This window comes from Lotus japonicus, chromosome 4, assembly GCF_012489685.1.
Source record: "Lotus japonicus ecotype B-129 chromosome 4, LjGifu_v1.2".
Taxonomy (NCBI): domain Eukaryota; kingdom Viridiplantae; phylum Streptophyta; class Magnoliopsida; order Fabales; family Fabaceae; genus Lotus; species Lotus japonicus.
Genome location: NC_080044.1, coordinates 12,851,520 through 12,870,526, shown reverse-complemented (window position 1 = coordinate 12,870,526; position 19,007 = coordinate 12,851,520). Strand labels below are relative to the sequence as shown.

The 19,007-nt window shown below is 37.7% G+C and overlaps 4 protein-coding genes across 4 annotated transcripts; all 4 read left to right on the top strand.

Annotated features, from left to right (window-relative positions):
* On the top strand, positions 1 to 3,570 carry LOC130709883 (uncharacterized). The gene is made up of 7 exons (XM_057559015.1): positions 1 to 349; positions 750 to 987; positions 1,093 to 1,283; positions 1,830 to 2,065; positions 2,279 to 2,522; positions 2,676 to 2,783; positions 3,199 to 3,570. The coding sequence occupies exons 1-7, from the start codon at positions 131 to 133 to the stop codon at positions 3,316 to 3,318; spliced, it is 1,356 nt and encodes a 451-aa protein (XP_057414998.1). The 5' UTR covers positions 1 to 130; the 3' UTR covers positions 3,319 to 3,570.
* Positions 3,571 to 4,945: 1,375 nt separating this feature from the next.
* On the top strand, positions 4,946 to 9,873 carry LOC130709884 (casein kinase II subunit alpha-like). Its single transcript, XM_057559016.1, has 10 exons — positions 4,946 to 5,329; positions 5,434 to 5,563; positions 6,037 to 6,231; positions 7,182 to 7,339; positions 7,505 to 7,595; positions 7,741 to 7,806; positions 8,567 to 8,649; positions 8,743 to 8,806; positions 8,885 to 8,953; positions 9,474 to 9,873. The coding sequence occupies exons 1-10, from the start codon at positions 5,004 to 5,006 to the stop codon at positions 9,531 to 9,533; spliced, it is 1,242 nt and encodes a 413-aa protein (XP_057414999.1). The 5' UTR covers positions 4,946 to 5,003; the 3' UTR covers positions 9,534 to 9,873.
* Positions 9,874 to 14,335: 4,462 nt separating this feature from the next.
* Positions 14,336 to 17,630, top strand: LOC130712327 (uncharacterized). The gene is made up of 3 exons (XM_057562165.1): positions 14,336 to 14,592; positions 15,437 to 15,560; positions 15,642 to 17,630. The coding sequence occupies exons 1-3, from the start codon at positions 14,336 to 14,338 to the stop codon at positions 17,628 to 17,630; spliced, it is 2,370 nt and encodes a 789-aa protein (XP_057418148.1).
* Positions 17,631 to 17,654: 24 nt separating this feature from the next.
* LOC130712326 (uncharacterized) lies at positions 17,655 to 18,225 on the top strand. Its single transcript, XM_057562163.1, has 2 exons — positions 17,655 to 17,825; positions 18,040 to 18,225. The coding sequence occupies exons 1-2, from the start codon at positions 17,655 to 17,657 to the stop codon at positions 18,223 to 18,225; spliced, it is 357 nt and encodes a 118-aa protein (XP_057418146.1).
* Positions 18,226 to 19,007: the final 782 nt, after the last annotated feature.

Here is a 19,007-nt window from a genome sequence, read left to right as displayed (position 1 = left end):
TTCTTGGCTCCACCAATGGAAAATCAATCCCCTTCCTCAGTGTAATGCCAAACTTGAAATTTGGTAGTAATAATAATATCTAGAGTTCAGACCAAGTCGAATATTTCCAAACTCATGTACCAGTTTCTCCATGGAGCCCCCAACTCCAACACTGGTTGTGCCAATAGACCTGAAGAAGAAGCCTTGGGAACAGAAACTTCCTCTCCATAACAGATGGCACCCTTACATACCGCCCGTGGCGACTGTTAACACAGATGAAGTCTTTAGAGTAGAGATGGTGGATTGGACTGGAGGTGCTATCAAAGATGATAATTCAGCACTAGATTTAAAACTCCTGGACCTCTCAACTGTAAGTATACAAATGCCATCCCCTCTTAATTTGGAAACTCAAGTGCAAGTCATAAACTCCAACGTTGATTAAGAAAGAGCTAGATAAAGAAAACATAGAAGAATAAACCCTCAAAATTTTATGTTTTGGATGAAGATATGTTATCACTATCACACTCAATTTTGTGCATATCCAAATTCAACATTGATTTTAGATATAAAAAAACTTAAGAGGACCATGTATCCTACTGGATGCAAACCAAAGAACACTATTGAAGTTTATTTAGTGCATTTTGCTAGTAGGTAAGCTTCGCGTGTATGCAAACGGGCTCCATGAATCTGAAGATCAACACAATCATAGAACCAAACAAGTACTTGATGCTTACACATGAACTATATATCTGAGTTCTTTTTTGGTTCAGGTCCATTATCTTAGTGGGCCAATCAGAATTGTTGACAATGATGGCATTCCAGCCAAGCCTGGTGATCTGCTTGCTGTTGAAATATGCAACTTGGGTCCTCTCCCTGGAGATGAATGGGGTTTTACAGGGACATTTGACAGAGAAAATGGTGGTGGTTTCTTGACAGACCATTTTTCATGTGCCACTAAAGCTCTCTGGTACTTTGAGGGGATATATGCTCATTCACCTCAGATACCAGGTGATGTACTAGTAGATTGTTTCTTCTCTAATGTTTTATGATACAAATACAACCTTAAAAATGCAATACAATGTTGCCACTCACATGATTATTTGTGCTGGATAGGAGTGAGATTTCCAGGTTTAACACACCCGGGGATAATTGGAACCGCACCATCAATGGAGCTACTTCACATATGGAATGAAAGGGAGAGAGATGTTGAAGAGAATGGTGTTCATTCCTTCAAACTATGTGAGGTCTTGCATTCACGACCCTTGGCAAGCTTACCAACAACCAATAGTTGTCTCCTTGGAAAGGTAATGATGCATCTTGAGAACATCAATAAATTTAGCTCATTCTCCAAATGCTTGCACATATTCTTCAGTTTGGATCCTCTGCAATAGATGTTCTGTATAGCTCCTTCCTGCACAATTATAGGTTATTGATTTTTGTAATTAATGGCTAAGATTAATCTTAATAAAAAATAGCTTATTAAATTAAATAGTTTATGGTGATTTGTTGGCTGCAGAGGATCTGAATTCCAAAATCTTTGAGAATAAATTTCTCCTAACTAAGATCTAACACAGAGTGCTTCAATCTTGGAAGTTCCTAATATTTAACATTTTAGGTGACATACAAATCTGCCACTTAATACACAATAACACACTAATTTTGACCCAGAATCAATAGAGATTGATTGGAAATTCTTTCTCAATTGATTCTAAAGCCAAAATCAATTATGAGAAGCTTCTATGAGTAGATTCTAAATGCCAGAATTCATTATGAGAAAAAATATAACATGCTATGAACAGATTTTCTTTATGTTACTCTAAAGCCTATTTGTTAAAATGGCATGCTTGTAGATTCAAAAAGGTAGTCCTGAGTGGGAGAAGATTGCAATGGAAGCTGCAAGAACAATACCAGGAAGAGAAAATGGTGGAAACTGTGACATAAAAAATCTCAGCAGAGGCTCAAAGGTATACCTTCCAGTTTTTGTTGAAGGAGCAAATCTCAGCACTGGTGACATGCACTTTTCTCAGGGTGATGGCGAGGTCTCATTTTGTGGTGCAATAGAGATGAGTGGTTTCCTAGAGCTCAAGTCAGTATAACATTGTAACTCAAATATCAGCAAGCTTATCCCATTAGTTCATGTTTGGAAACTTTTCTATAATTGATTCTGAAGTCAAAATTAATTATGAGGAGAAGCTTTTGTGTTTCAGAATCGGTTCTGATGAAAAAGAAACTGATCCAAACATGCTATTAAATCTTATGAGCAAAAAGTAGGCATGTCAACCCTTTTTCATGTGATCAGGTGTGAAATTATAAGGGGTGGAATGAAAGAGTATCTAACACCAATGGGACCAACTCCTCTTCATGTCAACCCAATATTTGAGATAGGCCCTGTTGAACCAAGATTCTCAGAGTGGTTGGTGTTTGAAGGCATCAGTGTTGATGAAAGAGGGAGGCAACACTTCCTAGATGCCAGTGTTGCATACAAGAGAGCAGTACTAAATGCCATTGACTACATATCCAAGTTTGGATACTCAAAAGAACAGGTTTAGCTACACAGCACTAATTAAGTATTACCCCCTTATGCTAAGTTACCTTTTCCTCATAAGAAAAAGGGATCAAGCATGTTATACCATTTCTATGTTACCAGTTGACAACAAAATGCAACCTATGGCTAATTCCTATGTGTTGAACATCAGGTGTATCTTCTGCTGTCTTGCATCCCTTGTGAAGGAAGAATATCTTCAATAGTTGATGCCCCCAATGCTGTGGCAACCTTGGCAATCCCAACAGCTATATTTGACCAGGTAAGTGCATGTATAAAAGTTCTTCTATAATTGATTTTAAACTCTGTTCAGGGGAAAAGCTTATGTGAGCAGTTTTTGGGTGTTAGAATTGATTCTGATGTAAGAGAATGCTTCTATTGTAGAACAACCATAAGCCTGATTATTGACCTCCGCGATCTATCGGTCAAAAAATAATGGCAATTTACAACAACATTCCTTATCATTAGAATAGACTACCAAGCTATATATAATCACCATTTACTGAACACTAGATATGAGAACTTTCTAGTATTATCAACCAAAAAGCTAGAGATCATCATTGATTCTCAAAACACATTCATATTAAGAGACCTGGTTGACATGATTAAGCACTGGAACTTTAAAAATTATTCATGTTCATTGCTGCTTGTAATCATGAGGTTTTGCGTGTATGCAGGATATCCGTCCCAAACAGAACAAGGTACCAATTGGACCACGCCTTGTAAGAAAACCAGATGTCTTCAAATGCACTTATGATGGGAACTTGCCTATTACAAAGAATCCTAGTGCTACATAATGAATCATATTCACATGCTTCTGTAACATATCCCTCAAGTTATACATTTTATGCCATAAAAATAAAGTTTGAACTATATGGAGATCTGTATCATATGCTCCTGTTTCCTGGACAATGGCTGGAATAATTCAGTAATTTACTATGCCATGGTTGGGTTAGCTTATTTTCAATTTAAAAGAACTTGTAATTAGAATTTCAATATGAAACTTTTAATGCAATTATAATCTGTTCATGTTGTGTTTGAGATCAAAACACATTTATTTCACCAGCCATAATCCACAACCACCACAAACTTCCTTAAAAAGACTTATTTTTTTGTCAACAAATCCTTAAAAGACTCGAGTACCTCATTCATCAAGGCTTGGAATGTGGAAGGGGTTTTAGTGCGCCCAAGAAGGTTTGGAACTCGATGTCTAGTGTTTAGAGTTGTTAAGATTTTACGTACTTTTTATGACTTGCATGACATTGGTATGTAAACTTCAACTTTTGTTCTCACGAAGCAACATGATATAGACTTTCATTTATTTTTTGGACAAAGAAACTACAACGCTAACGAGTTCCTAGATAAGAACGGGTGAACAACAGTAAGAGGATTCGTTAACTCTTTGAGGCCACACTGCAGCCGAGCACCCTCCCCAACAAGGCAATCTGCCAAACCATTCGCCTCCCGTGGAGTATGCCTAGGATGAACCACCTAGCTCCAGCAAAGAAGAAGGTGGATATCTTGGATTTCTCTAGTAAAGACATGGAAGATATGATTCCCTCCTCTGAGAGCCTTCATTAGTTCTAAGTCGTCGGACTCACAATAAACCCTCCTTGTATTTCTGTCCCATAATAGTTGGAGCCCCAACTTCATAGCAAGAATTTCAGCTGACATTGGATCAACCCCGACACACCCGCATAGACTTTCATATTTTTTTTTGGTTACAGGAGGAAAAATAACAACAAAACAGAAAAACTAGTTAATTGCATTCAAGTATATGGACACACAAACAAAGGAAGGAGGCTTCTGCCACACTTGACACGAAGCATTCTTTCTCCCCGACTCACGAGTTAAACAATCCGATATATTGTTCCTCTCACATTGGACATGGATAATCCGAATTTTCTGGAATTTGGTCATCAAGGTTCTAAAACGACGAATGATCTCCCGCCCCTAAACGTGCTAACATCCACCGATGTCTGCAAAACATTCATAATCTGAGGACAATCTGTCATGCACACCACGCTCTAAACCTTGAGACCAATACCACGATGAAGGCCCAACTCCACCACCATAATCTCTGCCATGAACACATTTCCTTGCCCAGAAGTCATCGAAATTCCTGATATCCAATCGCCTCTGTCATATCGAAGGACCGCCGCACAACCCATTTAGAATGCAATTTAATTACTTTATTATTAGCATTAATTACATTTTAAATGAATATAGATGCTCAATAGTCGCCTCTGTCATCTCGGAGGATCGCCGCCCAACCCATTCGTTTACATTTTAAAAAATTCCCTTTTTATTGCGAGAAATAAAAATAAAAAAGTAAAAAGAAAAAGAAGAGGTTAAAAAAAGAACAATGGGAGGAAAAAAATAGGGTTTGGAAAGCAGTGTTCGAAACCAAAGACATGGTAGAATGCTTTATATTGCAACTTTTTTACAAATAATTTTTTCCTTGACTCTCATTCCCAATTTAATGGCCATAAGGCCCTTCCACCACTTCAACTTGTTGTCGCGCGATAGATTGCTCTATCTCTTCCGCACGGCACAACAATTTCATTCTCCTCCTTCTTATCTTCTCCGCTCCCCCTCTTTCTCCCTCCGCCACTTCGCCGTCTCCGCCACCCCTGCTCCGCCGCAACCTCGCCGTCACCTCCCGCCGCCGCCCGACTCCATGGCGCAGAAGATTGGCAAATCCACTCGCCGCCCTGGCGCTTCCTCCAAAGCCAGGGTTTATGCCGATGTCAACGTCGTTCGCCCTAAGGAATATTGGGACTACGAAACCCTCACCGTTCAATGGGGGTGGGTAATCATGTTTTTCCCCCTTCAATTTTGTTATGATTTTTTGTTTTAATTAGGTCTGATTCTGATTGATTTTCGTTTTGTTTGTGTTGTGGTTTTTGTAGGGAGCAAGATGATTATGAGGTGGTGAGGAAGGTGGGTAGGGGGAAATACAGTGAGGTATTTGAAGGTGTTCACTGCATTGATAATGAAAAATGTGTCATCAAGATCCTCAAACCTGTCAAGAAGAAGAAGGTGAGTTTTTATTGCGCGGGTGTGTGGTGGTGGTTGCTTTTATATTGGAATTTGATGAATCAATGTGTTGTGGTATAATTATCACAGACAAATCATGTTGTATGAACCCTAAGGCATGGATTTACAATATAGAATAACAATTTTGTTATCAGAATGAACTGGAGCTGGTTAGTGATAATAAGTTAGTTATAGGGAAAAATATTCAACCATAGAGTCCGAAACTGTGAATGCATATAGTATATGCTGTGGTTGCAGCTGGAATTTCACTTGCTGACTTGCCAAAGTGAATGTATTTTGTTTATGTTATTAGTTTGTTAGTGGAAGTGTGTATTGTTGGCCGGCTGTTGGGAGGGGATATTTTCATCTAAGTTTGCTTTCTCTTGATGAAGTCTTTAGAGTGATAGTGAAGGATGTAACATTCTTCTGGTTATAAATATATTTAACTTTGACAACTTTTCTTATTTTTAATGCAGATCAAGAGGGAAATCAAAATATTACAGAATCTTTGTGGAGGGCCTAATATTGTAAAGTTGCTTGACATTGTTAGAGACCAACAATCGAAGACCCCCAGTCTCATATTTGAATATGTCAATAACACTGATTTCAAAGTGCTTTATCCTACATTATCAGACTATGATATAAGATATTATATCTATGAACTTCTGAAGGTAAGTTTAATGCTCTCATATTTTAATGAAAACACGAGCCTGCAACAATGAAAATTTGTCATTTTTTTCCTTAGATCTTGTTGGACACAAGATGTACCAGACTCTTCATAACAAGGTTGATTGTTGTGCCTTTCATGATTTTCTTGTTGAATTAAATTTGCAAGTGATTAAGGTTTGAGCCATTTACTGCATAAATTTTATGAATACTTCTGTGACTGTCTTAGTTATAGTGTAGACATTTTAGTTGGTATCTGTAGATGTGCTTTAGATGTGTAAGGAACTCATAGAACCTACTGCATCATAGTTGCTCTTGTGATGGAAGACATCACCTTGTCTTCATTATACATTAAAAGTTCAAGAACCATTTCCTTTCATTTGAAATTTCTTGTGAGTCTAATAAACCCTTCTCATCAGAATGGCTTGTATGCTCCTTTATCCATTTATTTCTCGTGAGATAATGTGGCATGTTTTCTATGCCAGTGTCTCTGGGTATGATTTTGCAACTCTTTTTTCAACCTGGAAGATTTGGTTTCTTGGTGTTCATTGCACTTTTGGTATTTTTCATCCTTTGTCATTCAATAAAGACAAATTTGATGTAGTAGGCAAATATCACTCGAATATGTCAACTGTTTCACTGAAGTACTAGAAAGTTTTGCCTGGAAGGTTTAAATTGCAAAAGACAATGTATCTGCATATATGTCTCTTTAGTCTCTTTACGTGTTGTGCAGGTTTCAATATTATTCCATTAGTTATATCTGCTCACATTAGTTGTATCTGCTCATATATCCTGGTTGGTGTATGTATGATTGTGATGCTTTGTTCTGTCTGTTATCCATAATTGCAAGACAATTGTGATGCTTTGTTTGCATTAGATTATTTTACCAGTCCAGCCATTTTCAGTTTTTTGGCTATCAAATTGGAAGCGCTAAGTTAATTGAAACTTCTGCCAGGCTCTGGACTATTGCCATTCACAAGGAATTATGCATCGGGATGTAAAGCCGCACAATGTAATGATTGACCATGAGCAGCGTAAGCTTCGCCTTATAGATTGGGGGCTTGCAGAGTTCTATCATCCTGGGAAAGAATATAATGTTCGTGTGGCTTCAAGGTGCATTTGCCATTATATATATTTTTTTTCTTGGGAGGGGGGTTGTTTTAGGGGAGGGTTCACAATTAAGGTGTTTAGATGAGTATTATTCTCTATTGCGCTCGCACATTTTTGATTGAGTAACAGCACTTCCTTACTTCCTTTATGCACTTGCCTTGCTTGTAGATATTTCAAAGGTCCCGAGCTTCTTGTTGATCTTCAAGACTATGATTACTCTCTAGATTTATGGAGTCTTGGTTGTATGTTTGCTGGGATGGTAAGCAACAAACTTTCCTTTAAATGAAAATTTTCTATACTTCCACTAAAAGGTAAACCTCTGAATATTTACCCATTGCATGCTAAAGATTAATTTCTCCTTTTGAAGTTAATGTATAGGTCTGTTTACCTGAGCTTTTTTACAGATATTCCGTAAGGAGCCATTCTTTTATGGGCATGATAACTATGATCAACTGGTCAAGATAGCTAAGGTAAGTGAAGCCTGTAAGTGGACTTGGTAGCATTTGTGCTAGATTGTCAGCTTATGGTTGATAACTCATTACTGCTTTTGCTCAGGGTCTGTGACGTTTATTTGTAACATTATGTTCCCCACTGGATATATTATTGTATGTTGTAAGTGTGCATTTTTCTTGTACCTTGTGCCAATTTCTTTCTTTCTTTCTGTTTTTTTTTTCCTCTAAAGATTTATGATAGCTATGATCAAGTGGTCAAGATGGCTTAAGTAAGTTAAGCCTGTAAGTGGGCTTGGTGGTGTTTGTGCCAGATAGTTGTGCTGTGTGTTTGGATGATAATTGGCTACTGCTTTTACTTTTTTTTATCTGCAACCTTATGTTTCACATTGAGATTTTGCTGTGTTGCAAGTGTGTATTTTTCTAGAGTCTTGTGTCCTTTTTCTATTTTTTGGCGTTTCCTCTTCAATTATATCCCCCTTAGTGCTCCTGTGATAAAATTCTCTTGTTGTCAAGAAATGAAATGTTGTTGCCTTTTGAGAATGCCTTTGTTTTGTTACAACTTTTTCAGCTATGGATCTTGGCAGAAAATGCAGCTTCTTTGTTCATCTATTTATGTAGTACTTATTCATGCCTGTGAAAGTATTCAGAATTCTGAGTTAGATTTAGAATTGCAATTCTGTTAAAGATGTTTGCATTGTTCATATGCAGAAGCAACTTAAACAAATATAGGGGATTGAGAATTTTAGAGTGATGACATTTTTCTTCCCTCTTGCAATAGGTACTTGGGACAGATGAATTAAGTGCATATTTAAATAAGTATCGAATAGAGTTGGACCCAAATCTTGCAGCACTTATTGGGAGGTATATTGGGGTTCTTTCGTAGTTTACTATATATGTTGCGTTTGTTAAATCAAACTATCATTATTTTAACTAATATACTCTCAACACTGACAGGCATAGCCGGAAGCCATGGGCAAAGTTCATTAATGTAGAAAATCAACACTTGGCAGTTCCTGAGGTAGTATGCATTGTAATCATGTTTTTAATCTACCCATAATGTCATTGATTCTTGTGCTAAGTTTACACTTTTGTAAAGGCTGTGGACTTTGTTGACAAGTTGCTACGATATGATCACCAAGAACGCCCCACTGCTAAAGAAGCCATGGTAAATTCCTGATCTTTTAGCATTTTTATTACTGTGTTGGCTGACTTCTGATGTCAATTTTGCTACATCTGTGGCTTCCTCTCTGTACGATTCCTGCCTTGTTTGGAATTTTGTTTTTACAATCTTTGTGGAAAAAAGTGTTGGGGCTTAAGATCATTGCACTGCAATATGATGCTTCTAACTGACCTTATAGTTGGTTCCTAATTCTATGCTTGGTTCTCTAGTAAAGTCTATAGTTAGGACTTGGATTTTTGTTATTGTCAAAAAGTTCTGTGAAAGCACTACATAAGAGATAATAAGTAAAAGTATTGAATATATTAGGAACTACAAAAGTTATTTTTTTCTTTAAACTTCACGTTTTCTAGTAGGACAATATTAACTATTTTATTTAAATGATGTATTTTTCTTATCGTATTTTGCTCAAATTCAATGGTATGCCTATGCCCATTCCACCCAAATATTTGGCAATATGAACTCATTTTATAAAATATTTGATAAACAAATCTCTATTGCTGTGCAGGCACACCCTTACTTCAATCCAGTTCGAAGTGCAGAAAGTAGTAGAACTCGAACACATTGAGTTGCTGATGCTTGTTGAGCTATGGTGCTCACTCTTGATCAGGGGTCTTCCTCTAAATCTCAACTTTTATTTCTGGTGTAACTTGCTTTTAGGAGATTCTGCCCCTGTTCTGTTGTAATGCTCAGTTTCATTAGTTTTTTTTCCCTAACTTGTCCTTTATTTTTTGGTTTTGCTATTTTGGTGGATAATTCAAGTCTCAACAATTTCATTTGATTGTTGTGTGCTCCAAATTTGGAAGTGTAATCTTGATTCAATTTCAGTTAAATTATACAATTGGGAAAATTGTAAGGTTTTGTGATTCGAATGATTAACAATAGGAGTGGTTGGCCATTGAATCCAATTATTATTTTTTATTATCTAAAATCTTCATCTTTGACTTAGGATCGATGAGTTCTTAAAAGAAAGAAGAATAGAACAAAGACCATATAGAAAAGATAAAATATATTATCTAGTAATTATTTCCTAATTTTTTAGACATTGAATTAAGAATATATTAAACTCGAAAGGAAATTTTTTCTTGACTTGTTCAACTATGCCTGACCTCTATTTTTTTATTTTTCTTCCATGTTAGAAGATTTTCTGTTTACATTTTCAAACTCTTCCAGTTTGTTGGTACAGCATAGCTAGATAGTACTTAGAGTTTTGATGAACAGATTGTCAACCTTTTATACCATCACATTTGATGTGTTGACCTCAAAAAATTTGAAATCTTTCTTTTTTTAAAAGATGTAAATATGAAAAAAGGTTCGTTATGATTGTAGTATCTGAATCAATTCACCACCAATTTAAATAGTGGTGAAGAATCTGAAGATGATGTCCTTCCTCCCTGTCTTCAGCTCTATAGTCCTCAAAGGGAAGCATTGAAACTAGTCAATGAGTCGGGGTACTTCAGTATGCATAGCGCATATTGATGTTTCTGACCTAAGGTGTAATTTTCACAAGAATCACAATTCTGAACTTTTGAACTCGGCCCGAAGGGTAAACGTTAATAATGGTCTGGTATTCTCAACTCAAGCCTTCATAACGTTGGTTTTTTTTGTCTCTAGTCTTGCTTAGGAAATTCTCTTGGGCTCTTAGTCCATGTGGTTGAAATACTAACGTTTGGGTTGTGCAAATTGGAAAAAAAAAAAATCAACCCATTTGTCTAAATTTTTCTAGCAAATGACGGAGAAAAATCAGTATTGCATCATTTAATTTTTGTTGACATTTTTACTAACTTTTTAAACAAATGACAGATGCAATATCATGCGTCATAAGTCTTCTGATGTATCAAAAAAAAAATATCATGCGTCATAAAAATTTAAGACGAGTAACTGTATGAAGATCATTATTTAGCTCAAGTGTTGTAGGTATGCCAAAAAAGTCAACGTGATCCATATTTTCTCCCCAACTTTGGGTCGCTAGTAGTTATATGTATATGTCCAAAATTTAGCTGGTCTCCACCAGAATTGAAAGCATAGTATGATGGAAGAGACACCAATGGAAATCGTACTCGTACTAGTTTCCATGTAATGGGATCGGGTTGTGGTTTAATTTTTCTTGGCCTGGTTAGGCCTTAGATTGTGGAACTCGCTGATCTAAGCTTCCTTACCATATTCTGCTATATCATTATTACTATGCTTGCCGCCAGCCCGCCATATTCAGTTATTCACTCGCGCCATAATGTCATCGCATTAATAGTCGACTTGTCACTTCTACTACTTTTAGGATATTGCCCATTTTTGTGTGGGCTAATGATGAGTTCTTTTACATGACCTTCTACAATAATGCCAATGTGTTCCCACATATATTGTCTGTTTGAAAAGTTTTACCCCATTAAGTATAGGTATGTGTAATATATTGTAAGAGGATACAAACATATAAGCAATGATTCATGAATCACTAATGAATAACTAAACAGTGCTGCAGACACCTTCAAACATTTTTTTTTTTCTCTCTCTTTATTGCATTATATTATATTATATATCATGTTTGACACTTATCATCCATTCTTTCTATTTTTCTCTAATGGTCTACAGTTAAAGAGTGGACACCAATCTTTATTCAAAGTATAATAGTAGAAAATTTTATTGAAAATATACAGGTTCCATAGTTTGGTACCATCCAAATGACCAAATCCTCATTCAGTCTTAATTTTAATTTCTAGTTGCCTCAATTTGGGGGTAATATTAGCAAAAAGGTATTTTTCTGAACATGTCAGGTTAATCAGAACATGTTAAGCCAACCTGAACGGGTCAGCCCAACCCTGAACTAGTTGGGTCGACCTGAACGACATAAGACGTAAAATTATCCGTAAATCATAATTCATAAACCTTCAACCCTAAACTCGACCTGGACAGGTTGGCCCGAGCCAACCTAAACCCTAAAATCAATTCTAAAATTGATTTGAATTCGTCTCGTCAACTTGAGCAAGTTAGGGAGACTAGTTATGGGTCGAGCTCACTCGTGCCAACATAAACCATAAAAGCAACCACAACCCTAATTCATAAACCCTTAATCTTAAACCCGACCGACACTTATCATTTGACCCGATGCCAACACACCATGAACACTAAAGTTGACCTAGACCTGACTTGAACCATAAAATTGACCATTTATCTGATATTTGACCCACATATTTTTCTTGCCCAACTCGACACTAAGACGTCCGAATTTCCACCAACCCGCCTTCTCGGCGCCTACCCGCATGAAACATGAATATTAATTGTAATCATTTTCTTTTTGAAATTTTAAAAATAATTATGAAGAAAAATATAAATATTTTATTGAAATTTTTTTATCGAAAGCTTTTTTAGTATGAGAAAATTACAATGGAAATAAAAAATTAAAAACATAATTAATTTTATTATTTTTAAAAATTATATCAAAGAAAATAGTTAAGTTTCAAAAGCTAGCTAGCTCTCCATTTTCCTTTCTCCCTAATTTTGAACTTCCAAATAAGGGAAGAGTTTACTCTCCACTCTCTCTCTATCTCTTATCCTCCCCTTCCCTTCTTGTCAAAACCTTCTCATTCCTTCTCCTAAAAACTCACAAACAAAGTCTTAGAGTATGTTTGATTGCGGTTTTAGTTCCCATTTTTTAAAACAGTTTTCAGAAACAATTTCTAAAAGTAGTTTTCAGAAGAAGAATACAGTTTGAATGACATGTTTTCCAACATTTAGAAAACTGATATCTAAAAACTAATAACTAAAAACATTTTTAATTATTTAGTTATTTTGGTATTTTAATTTTAAAAACTGAAAATGAAAATTGTTTTTGAAAACAGATCGTATCAAACATGTTTTCAGTTCTGTTTTGAAAACTGCAAACAAACAGACCCTTAATTTTACGATTCTAAAATTTTGATCCCTCATTTTTGAGCAATAATATATACACACCTCATTTTTTAAACACTTCATTTCCACCTATTTTTGTTTCTATCTCTCTCATCTTATCATCTATCACATCTCATACTTTCTCTCTCTTACTTTTTCTTTTCTTCCTATCTCTCTCATCCTCCACCTCTCTCCACCTCATTTTTGAGGTGTCAACCTATAATTATTCCTCATTTTTTTCAATTGTGCAAATGTGGTGATAATGCTAACTATTCATCCAAAAGTAACAACTTATTATTCACGTGAAAGCTTTGTGTGAACTATAATACATTATATTACAAGAATACTTCCAAATAACATATCATCATTTTTCTATTCTTGAAGATTCAATTCAGGATTGATTGAGATTTGATAAATTCTTGGATAAAAACAAGAAGATGAATTGTTTTGGTATTGTCGTATACGATTAAAAAAGTGAAAGTGAATAGACTGTAGTCTCTAACCCAACTTGACTTTTGTTAGTGAACAAACCACTTTCTAGTCACTTTCTCACATAATCAAAAGACTGGTATTTGATAAATTCATGACCTTATTTGTATTTTTCATAAATAACAACGCAACAGTATACTTTTCTTGAAAAGGAAAAGGAATTATATTTGGCGACTTCCTAAGATAAATAAGTTCATTATCAGATTATTATAATTAGCTATTAGTTGAGGTCTAATTGGTCAGAGAAGAGAATCTCTAACGTACCCACCCAACTTCATCTGAGGGGCAAGATTCTTAATGTTCTCAATTTTATTGGACCCTTGTCCCCTTACCTATAATATTTCTCATGGAAATTATAGCATGTTAATAGGTTTTTAAGGGATTTTGCTAACTTTGGTGGGTGTTGTTTTACTATCGACCTTTTCATCTAATAAAGTCTTCGCTTTCTAAAAAAAGTTCTTACGATTAACATTTAATATATATTATTTATTTATTTTTAGAAAAAAATTATATATAGAAATGTTGTTTGTGAAAAAACTCTCTTAATATGAGTACATGAGTACAGTTACCAAGCCAACAAAAGCTGACATAAACTCAGACACTACAATAAAAATCATCCAAAAACCTCTAAAACTCAACAAGCAACGCCAAACCAAACACAACTAGGAAAAGTCTCTATTAAAGTCGAAAACAACGGTAGACTCAACCAAACAGGGCCTACCAATTACACGACACGTGTAAGATATAGAAACAACCCACAATGTGCAAAGCACAAAACCCATTTGCAACACCCACCAACCGCTATAGAGTTTGAACCCGAATTCTAAAGAACTTGAAACAATAAAGGAAAAAATAAAACTAGGAAAAAACTGCGACCGTAGGAGCAAATTAAAGCACTGGCAAAAAACACTAACGTAGCCTGATAGCCTCCAAAACGCCTCAATACCCAAGTAGCAGCCGTCACAGACAACTAACAACCAAAACCTGCAAGAAGCCAAAATGCAAATTCCAGAAGGGAACCGTCGCCTCAACGATCTTCGAGAGGAAAGGGGAACAACAAGCACAACCGAAGCGCATACCACTTATGCAACCACCATAACAACACCTCAACCAACGAACATTTCTTCCGCTATTGAAAACGACGATGAGGAACCACCAACAACAACCAACCAGCCAAAACCACGGGACAAACATCGCGGCGGTGCGCCAAAATGCTCACCCAACCACAGATATGAGAAGGAATCCGGATTTGTTGGGTAAGTGAAGGGTCACTAGTAGGAGACATCGCTGAAGGAAAAACCAAGAGCACGACGAGTTGCGAAGCCGAATGGGAGAAGTCGCCACACCTGAATCATAAGAGATCAGAGTTACTATGTGTTTCTTATATATGTGCTAGCTAAAATTAATTTATGAAGAAATCCTTTTAACTTATCTACCAAATTTTTATCATTTTGAAAAATATTAGGGAATTGTTATTTAGACCCCCCACCCCTATTTAGACCCCCCAAAATTTGGGAAATATCAAAAATACCCTTAATGAAAATTAAAAATTTGAAAAATACCCCTTCCTCCCTCCTCACCTTCTTCCTAATGCTTTGTTGAAACCCCCCCCCCCCCACCCCCCTTTCACCACATTCTCTTTCTTCTTCCAAACCCACTCTCAACTTCCAAACCCACTCTCAACTTCCCACATTGTTGTCGGCCACCGCCTCCACCACCCACGCCACCGCCGCCGTCGTCCTCACCCAGCACCATCACCAACGTCGCCACCGCCGTCGTCGTTCTCACCCGACGTCTCCTCCCTCGTTGCCGTCGTCATTTGTGAATGTACTGCACTCTAATCCCGATCTAGATCTATCGCACTCTCATTAAGCGTGAGCACCGTACTCTTTGTGTGCGTCAGGTTCGCCCCCTGAGAGTGCGACAGAGACGCACACTGAGAGTGCGTTTATCTGTTATAATTATCCCGACGCGTTGTTAAACCGTGTCGCTGTCGCACTTATAAGGTGCGTTTGTGACGCACTTTCAACGTGTGATTAATACAGTTCTGACCTGTAACAAAAACAGTAAACAATTTGCATTTTTTGTTTTGCATTTCAGGATGAGTCTCCCTGATGAGTCATATGAAGTGGACATGCCACAAGAAAGACAATTAGCCAATGTTGAAGATAGACATAATGTGCCAATTGTAGTTGACTACACAGAACACTTTACCACATACAGGGTATTTTCATAACCAATGAGAGAGTTTATTTCAAATAAGTTAAATTTATATGTGATGCGTATATGTGTTAATATTTTGTAGGTTTTTGCTACTCGGGAGGAGCTTTTGAATTGGGCTAAGAATGTAGGAAAGCAACTAGGCTTTGTGATCATTATTAGAAGGTCTGATTGTGGGAGCAAGGGCCGTGGGAGTAAAGGCAGGCAGTTCGCTATTTTGGTCTGCGAGATGAGCGACAAGTACAAAACGTACAAGTCTGTGTTGGTGCGGAAGGGGACAGGAACCAAGAAATGTGATTGTCCGTTCAAGCTCAAGGCGAGATACACATCAAAAGATGATTTGTGGAGGTTGACTGTAGTACGTGGCAACCACAACCATCAGCCAGCCGAGACTTTGGTTGGCCATGCCTATGCCGGTCGCCTTACAAGTCAAGAAAAGGATATGGTTGGTAAAATGGTTGACAATAGAGTGAAGCCAGGTAACATGTTGCTGGCATTGAAGGATGTCAACCCTCAGAATGTGACTACCATAAGGCAAGTGTACAATGAGCGGATGACACACATTAGGGCCAAGAGTGGACAATTGTCAGAGATGCAGCACTTGATGAGGTTGTTGGAGGAAGACAGGTACACGCACTGGTCCAGAACTGAAGAGGGTTCCACGGTGATCCGGTCCTTATTCTGGGCCCATCCAGTTTCCATCCAACTATTCAACCAATTTCCTACTGTTGTCTTGCTTGATAGCACGTACAAGACCAACAAGTATATGATACCATTGTTGGAGATGGTTGGCATGACATCAGTTGGATTCACAGACACAATCGGTTTTGGCTACATGTGCAATGAACGTGAACCTGAAGTTACATGGGCACTTGAAAAACTAAGGGGGTTGCTACTTAGAGAAGAGGATATGCCTAAAGTCATGGTTACTGACAAAGACTCTGCTTTGATGAACGCAGTTACAACCACATTCCCTACAGCAGCTCACATGCTATGCCAATTCCATATTGCTAAGTGTGTGAAGGCAAAGTGCAAGCTCACTATCCAAGATAAGGTGATGTGGGATGATGTCGGGGACGCATGGAATAGAGTCATGTATGCCGAGTCAGCGGAGGAGTTTAATGCAGACATGGACTTCTTACGTTTACTTGTTGGGGAGCACTTTGACGCATGGAATATAGTCATGTATGCCGAGTCAGCGGAGGAGTTTAATGCAGGCATGGACTTCTTACGTTCACTTGTTGGGGAGCACTCTGACCTTTTGAATTACATTAAGCACGCTGCTTTTCAGGCAAGTATCTTCATCAAAGAGCATACGTTTAAAGACAAGTTGTACGACAACCTGCGTGGTGTAGTCTCAAGATATGCCTTCAAGTTGATCGCAAAGGAGAAAACGCGCATTGGAAAATGCGGCTGCACTATCAGGAGGACACACGGCCTGTCTTGTTCATGTCGCCTTGGTATGATGACCACTATTCCATTGACAACAGTGGACCAACATTGGAGGAGGCTTACATCAACATCTGCACCTGATGAATCCCAACCTGTTTTGGGATTGAGCATTGCGACAGAGTTAGAGGTCATTGCAAAGATGTTTGAAGAAGTTAATGTTTCGAGAAGACAAACTATCAAAGAAAGGCTTCGGGAGATTGCATACCCGGATCAGACTTCTATGTGTCCTCCTCCAAACAAGTTGCCTACAAGGGGTCGGCCCAATGAACCTAAGGGTTCTACCAGACGCATTCCTTGTTCTTGGGAGAATGTTGATGCATTACATGGGTCAAAGCAAGCTAACAACTCATCAGCTCCACAAGGCAAGGGGCGTAAGACCCGGTCAACAAAACGGAAGAGCATTCCTTCGAAGCAATCTGTACCTAAGAAGAGAAGCAAGAGGATAACAAGCAAGTCAGCTCAGCTCCCGCCACAGAACCCGAAAGGTAAAGTTTACTCGGCCAACTACACCCATGAAGTGCCCGAATTCCTCCGTGAATATGTCATTGACATTCACAATGTTGAAGATGATGACAATTGTGGATATAGATGCTTTTCTTCCTTGATGGGTAAGGGAGAATAAAATTGGCGTCAAGTCCGAGAAGACATGATAAAGGAGCTTACATTACGGCAAGGTGTTTATCATGGTATGTATGGCACCGACACACATTACGAAAAAGTACTACAAGCCTTGCATCTTGCTCCAAATGAGTTTGCAACGGAGGAGAAGTGGTTATGCGTGCCGGATATGGGCCACATTGTTGCTACGATGTACCAGGTTGTGTTTGTGACCTTGTCGAATCGGGGGGCGCCACCTACTTCCCTCTCACCGGTCCAGTGCGACATTCGTCAGAGCACCAGATTTTATGTTTACTCCTTGTCAACAACAACCACTGGGTGAAGGTATTGATCAATATTACATTTAGTATGAATTTACCTAACATTACATGAACTTTATCAGATACTTAACAATATAATTGATCATTTTGTAGGTGCTTATTTCAACTGACTTTCCTTTGCCAACGGTTAATCCACAATGGATGTATCATTGTACTGTTGAAGCTCGTGGTTGGCAGCTACCATACCTGGATCGCATGGCCCTATTCAACAAACTCTCCCAAGAGGCAAATGCAGACATACATAAGGTCGATGGAATCATAAATCTCGCTGAAGATTAGTTTCGTGATGTTGTAGTAGTCCATTTGCAAATTTTCATATTAGTTGTAATGTATCAATGACAGATTATAATGTAAGATTTAACTTGAAGTTTATTAATGTAACATTGTAATGTATCAATGACAGATGTAATATAATCTTAGTTTCTGTTGTGTTAAAGTTTATGTTTCTGTTGGAGTTTCTGTTTCTGTTTCTGTCAAGTTTATGCAAAACCTTGCACTATGGAACTGCGTGACCAACGCACTCTTAGTGTGCGATGGTAACGCCTTTAAAAAGAGCGACTCATATCACACACTTTGTAACAGCGCAACTAACGCACTTCACTAAGGGCGTATATGTGCCTTTCCTATGTATAGTCAGACACTGGGACATCAACTCTGACACTAATTAATCGCACCTTCAACATGCGCGTGCAACGCATGTTCACGGAGGGTAGGTGCGATAAAAACGCACTACAATGGTGCGTTCGAAATGGGTAATTTCGGGTTTCAGAAATTTCCTTCGGTCTAAATAGGGGTGAGGGGGTCTGAATAACAATTCCCAAAATATTATATTTGAATCTTGGTTAAGCAAATTGCTTCCCTATCACATCTCCCAAACCTTTCCCATAATTGTCTAAGTTTCTTAACTTGTTATTGTCTTCCCACAGATCCACTAGTTTAAGGGATGTGCTCCTTTGTTTTAAAAGTGTTTTCTCCCCTTGGATTATCCTACTAGATAATACCAACAAGCTCCTTAAGCATAATTCTCAAATCTAATCATTAGATTAAGCACTTTTTCTTTC